Source organism: Camelina sativa, chromosome 15 (assembly GCF_000633955.1).
Source record: "Camelina sativa cultivar DH55 chromosome 15, Cs, whole genome shotgun sequence".
NCBI lineage: Eukaryota > Viridiplantae > Streptophyta > Magnoliopsida > Brassicales > Brassicaceae > Camelina > Camelina sativa.
In genome coordinates this window covers 3,580,586-3,586,009 of record NC_025699.1, presented here as the reverse complement: position 1 = coordinate 3,586,009, position 5,424 = coordinate 3,580,586, and the positions used below count along the sequence as shown (strand labels likewise).

General features: G+C 36.6%; 2 protein-coding genes across 2 annotated transcripts; both read right to left on the bottom strand.

Annotated features, from left to right (window-relative positions):
- LOC104745062 (lactosylceramide 4-alpha-galactosyltransferase-like) lies at positions 5–1,421 on the bottom strand. Its single transcript, XM_010466232.2, has one exon. The coding sequence runs from the start codon at positions 1,325–1,327 to the stop codon at positions 95–97; it is 1,233 nt and encodes a 410-aa protein (XP_010464534.1). The 5' UTR covers positions 1,328–1,421; the 3' UTR covers positions 5–94.
- On the bottom strand, positions 3,137–5,416 carry LOC104745061 (putative serine/threonine-protein kinase). Its single transcript, XM_010466231.1, has 6 exons — positions 5,140–5,416; positions 4,740–4,852; positions 4,445–4,655; positions 4,104–4,341; positions 3,868–4,018; positions 3,137–3,679 (listed from the first exon to the last, which is right to left on the bottom strand). Exons 1-6 carry the CDS (start codon positions 5,210–5,212, stop codon positions 3,293–3,295), a joined length of 1,173 nt encoding a protein of 390 aa, XP_010464533.1. The 5' UTR covers positions 5,213–5,416; the 3' UTR covers positions 3,137–3,292.

The following is a 5,424-nucleotide window of genomic DNA, read 5'->3' as shown; positions in this document are numbered from 1 at the left end:
AAAATTAAAAAGGTTGAGGGTTTCATTGTTAATTTACAAAACTATTCTACAATGGAATTAACTTACAAAATGGAAAAAATAAATAATGAAGTCTTTAGGATGAAGAGACAACACGATCACAGATTATACAATGATCTGAAACCAATTTATCCATGGCACTTCCTTGTTCAATTTCGAATTTGCTGCTAAACTTATTCCACAGATGCAATCCATAGCTTCTCTTGTGCATCTCAAGAACCTTGACTTGGACTCTCTTAGAATCTTTCTCTGTTCTTGGAACTTTGAATAGCTTCTCAATCTCAATCCAGTTCACTGGATAAAATGCAGGAGGTGTCATGATGGTAAAGTTATAACCACTTGTTCCTTCCACGGTTCGAGCCACTCTAGAAACAAGATACGGTCCGTTATGACCCCAAACGTTTCCGTTGAAAGTCAACGCGAACTCTTCAATGGATTTGAGCAAGAAAGGATGGTTCTTGTCGAAGACCAAAACCGCATTGTTTAGTCTTGTCCAGTTTCTTGAAACCGGTTCGAGGGTCTGTGCACCGATCACGTTCCTAAGAGTTTTAAAGCTCTTCAGAACAATCATGTCCGTGTCCAAATAAACACCTCCGAATTTGAACAGGTAAGCTAGTCTCATGAGGTTTGACAGATTCTGAGCTAAAGGAATCTTTCCTGGATCTCTTTTACCGGTTTGAATCTCTTCAAGCCAAGATTCTCCGGCTGTGTCTTTGAGAAGAAAAGGCAAATCCGGTGTGACCGCCTTAACTCTGTAACCTCGATCAAGAAACGGTTTAAAGATTCTGAAACCTTGAGGAGAATCCATTGTCGATGATAAAATGATCAAACAACCTCGAGGGTGATGTTTGAAGACGCTCTCTACAGACAAAACCTCTCTCTTACCGAACATTTCCGCAGGTGAGATCCATGTCATCATGAAGTTGACCTCACAATCATCTCTTAAAAACTCTGTTGCTCTCTGTTGAAACTTCTCCGACACGCCTTTGCCTCCAAAAACTTCAAGAACTTGAAGATTGTTAATCTCTTTGACTGTGACTTGTTGCTTGATAGAATAGTTGTGGTTGGTCTCTTCGCTCAACTCCTTCTCTGAGCTTAGAGGCAAGTAAGGAACAACTGTCTTGATCTCTATAGTCACCACCTTGGTCGAGTAATCTCTCACGGATAAATTAGAGACGAGAATGATCGTGAAAACGATCAGAGCTATCACTGTGGAAGCAAACGCTGTGAATAGTGATGATCTGGAGCGGTTTAATAACCGCCGGTTATCAAACATGGCCGTGATTTTCTTGGTTATTTCATGATCCATATTTTTGGAAAGGAACAAGTTAGGAGAAGAAAGAAAGAAATCAGAAGTGAAGTCTTTTGTGTTTTTTTTTTTTTTTTGGGTTCTTATAATATGTTGTGACCTTTTTTTTTCTTGCTTCCTTGGGGTTGAAGAAGGTGTCATGTTTTGAAAAGTTCTTAAGCAGCCAAAGAAGGCTGACTTGGACGTAGGTTTCAATATGTTATTACCATACGCTTATTAAATAAACGACCATGATATATCCACTTTTTGTTTTTGCTTAATTTTTTTTGTAAGGGCTCACAATCTCTTGACGACATTTCTGTTATCATCTCTTTGACTATATCCATATGGACTGTTTCATATCGTTTGAGTTTGGTTTTGATTCAGTTTTCTATCGGTTTAAGTACGGATCCAGCTTGAATTTATCTTGTAATCAAAATATATGTATTAGCAAAAAGAAAAAAAAAAAACTTGGATTTCGTTTAAGTTTTTTTACTTTAAGGAGATGAAACCTCTTCCACTTTTGAGGTTAGATTCCAGGATTGAAATATTTTGGATATATTAATTAAATGAGGACAGCTAAATTATCCATTATTTTGAATACTTTTTATTGTTACAAGTTGATGATTTTTTAGAATCTTCTCCATAATTTTGTTTATTGTAAGGACAAAGCAATTATTAATCTTTCTTTTGATATGGTCTCTTAATCTTATAGCTTTTGATAATTGTTGTTAATAATTATTATTAGGCCGTCTGTGGAATTTTAATGCAATAGTACATTACTTTTGAAATTTCTCCCGAATGATAAACGCCTTGTTTTCTTCATAGTTGACTGATAAATAAAGGGAACAATAATTACGTTGCTATAACTAAGAAGGAAGGCACCTTAAAGGCAAGGTCTAGATGTGTGAGGCACTTTCCTAGTTGATCCATTTGTTATATCCAGTTTAAAATTGTTGGGTTCCTCTTATTATTTGTTTTCAAAACTGTCTAATCCATTCTTAGTAATATTTAATTTTCTGGTACAAAGTAATTGAATTAGAAACTAAAGGCGAGAAAAGGAAAGGTTTGAATAGGTCCAGTCCACCTACATTTTTTTTTGTTCGTTAGCACAACTTGTCATAACTATGGAAGCATCTTGACTTTGACGATTGAAAGCATAGTTAGGTGCATACAAATCTTTTTCCCAGTATTATACTACTGTACTTGTCTCATTATTGGCGATGGTTAGTAAGTTAATAAGTTTCAGTTGACAAAAATAAAAATAAAGTTAAGTTAATACAGTAAGTATCAATCATTCTGTTTAAGAATGTTGCTAAGAATGTTGCAAATCATGCCAATCATTATTAAAAATTCCTGGCCCTCTGACACATAGGGAAATGTCAGACAACTGCAAATTGACCAGATGAGCATATTTGGTGTTTCTGATTCATAATAAGCTATTGGAAGTACTCATTAAGCATTATATATACACATACATTCTTGAGCTTCTATTTTTTTGGTTTACTTCTAGATGCTTCATTCGAAATTTTGAAGAAATGTTTCATTTGAAAGTGAAGGAGACAAGCCAAAACAGTTGGTTGGAAAGAGCAAACTGAGTTTGTAAGTCGCTATAACTTAATTCTGTTTGTGTATACGTTACGATAGGATAAGTTATCAAGTTTTACAACTCTCTAAGAACACTATAGTGAATTGGTGGGACTAGACCTTAATTTACAGAGATTATAGATTCGTTGTGTTCTTCTTTTTGTCTGTGTTTGCGTTCTCTGGTTCTATTGATCATCCATCAGTTCGAAGTTACAACTTATTGCAATCAAAGCAATTAAAATCTGACTAAGACGATGATATCATCATATTATTATACTGAGCTATTAACATTTTGTCTCATGACATTTGATTTACTATACATATATAGAAAGATGTTAATACATAAGAAACTAATTAGTATCCTCAAGAATATAATTGACCTCTATTAACAGAAAAAAATCATCTAGGAGCCATCTCTGTGATGCTCTGAAAAGAAATATTAGACGTAGACGTCGACCCTTGAGGATTGGCTGAGCTTTTCCCTTTGTGTCGTTGCGTTGACGAGCTCTCCTGTGAACTGCCGCCTACAAGACCGATGCCACGGTGGTTGCGTCCCTTGTTGACACCTCTGTAGACACCAGGCTCCGTTAAGGCATCCTCGTTGAGGTGAAGCTCTTTCCTGCAAAGCATCTCCAACACTTGCTTCATGTTTGGTCTCTTCTGCGCAGTGGCTTGAGTGCAGAAAAGAGCCACTTTGATGAACCGGGTCACTTCATCTCCTGGGAACTTGGTTAGATTCGGATCCACACACTCTAGTAGCCTCCCTTCTTCTCTCAGCTTCCACACCTGCCAAAACACACAGAAAATGTATAGTCCCCTGTTAATTGTGGTTGGTTTATCTAATTGGATGCTCAAAAGAAACCACAACGTTTGCATTTACATTTTGAAAATGTATGATTATTGACTTGTAAACACTAAAACAAACATAGAGGTATATGTTGTGTGTTTAGGTATGAGATCATTTAGTTCTTTACCCATTCAATGAGAATCATGTACTCCTCTCCAAAGGCGGCTCTGCTGCTACTACTACCACTTATGACCTCCAGGACAAGTATCCCGAAGCTATAAACGTCTGCTTTTTTCGTCAGTTGACCAAGAAGTGCATATTCTGGGGCCAAGTATCCTCTGTAATCTCAGTCTCATCAGCTGAAATGTATCCGTAGAGGAAAAGGTAAAAAAAAAGCGATTATGTTTATAGAAGGATACTTACACTGTTCCAGCGACTCGGGTACTGACATGAGTGACATTGTCTGGAAAAAGCTTAGCCAACCCAAAATCTCCAATCTTGGGAGAAAAGTTTCCGTCTAGTAAGATATTACTGGCCTTGATGTCACGGTGAACAACCTGAGGTTCGACTTCCTCGTGAAGGTAAGCTAAACCTGAAGCCGTCCCAACGCAAATGGCAGCTCGTTTAGACCAATCAAGCGCTACATATTTACTCCTTGAACCTACAAAACTCACTCACACTCAAACAAAATCAGAAAAACAGGACTAGAATAGGACTTGGTAGACAAGAATGTGATTGTGTTTTGTAACAAAAAGTTATTATACCAAGCAAAGCACTAGCAAGACTGTTGTTCTCAAGATACTCATAGACAAGAATCCGATTGTTCCCTTCAATGCAGCAGCCAATGAGGTTAACAAGGTTAGGATGATGAATGTTGGAAATCAAGTTAATCTCGGTCAAGAACTCGCGTGTCCCTTGTTTAGATTCTGCTGATAATGATTTCACAGCTACTTGTGTGCCATCTCTCAAAACTCCCTACAAGATTCAAAACCGTTTTCATTATATATCAAACATTTTTATAAGGAAAATGTAAAGAGAAGATCATCAAATTTTATCAACCTTGAAGACAACTCCATAGCCACCACCTCCGATTCTGTTGGTTGGATGAAAACCATCTGTGGCTGATCTTAACGAATTATAAGAAAAGACCCTCACATTGTCGGTGCAAATCTCTGATCATTCCAAAAAAAGAGAGAGGAATCAAATTTAGTTTCAGTATCCATGTTGGCATGTTCTATGTTATTCTAATCAAAGCAAACGAAATCAAAGAAAGTGACTAAATTGAATTGGTCAACCATTGTCGAATTCTACAGATTCTATGTATCAGAGTAATGATCACAGATAAAAATAACTTGCACAAGGAAGCCAAAGCCAAAACGAAACCTAATTTGAGATCAAAATTCAAAACCCTAAAAATTAAGGTGAACATTCATCAAATCGTTGTACAGTAGTAGTATACCTTCAGCTTCTCTGTGTCCAAGACGGTCACTTCGTTTGCACTTATCAAGAATTCCAAAGCAATTACAACGCATCACAACAAACACAGACACAAAAAAAAAAATCCTCCGAAAAAAACAGAGGAATATTTCACATAAAGAAACTCAAAATCAAAACCCAACCAAAGAAATAAAGAACCTCAAATTTTGACCTGTCTCCTCAAAAAAAAACTGAATCTGGAAGGTAATAATAACGATGATATTGTATAGAAGAAGAAGAAGAAGATAAGTAAAGACGCCAGAAACCC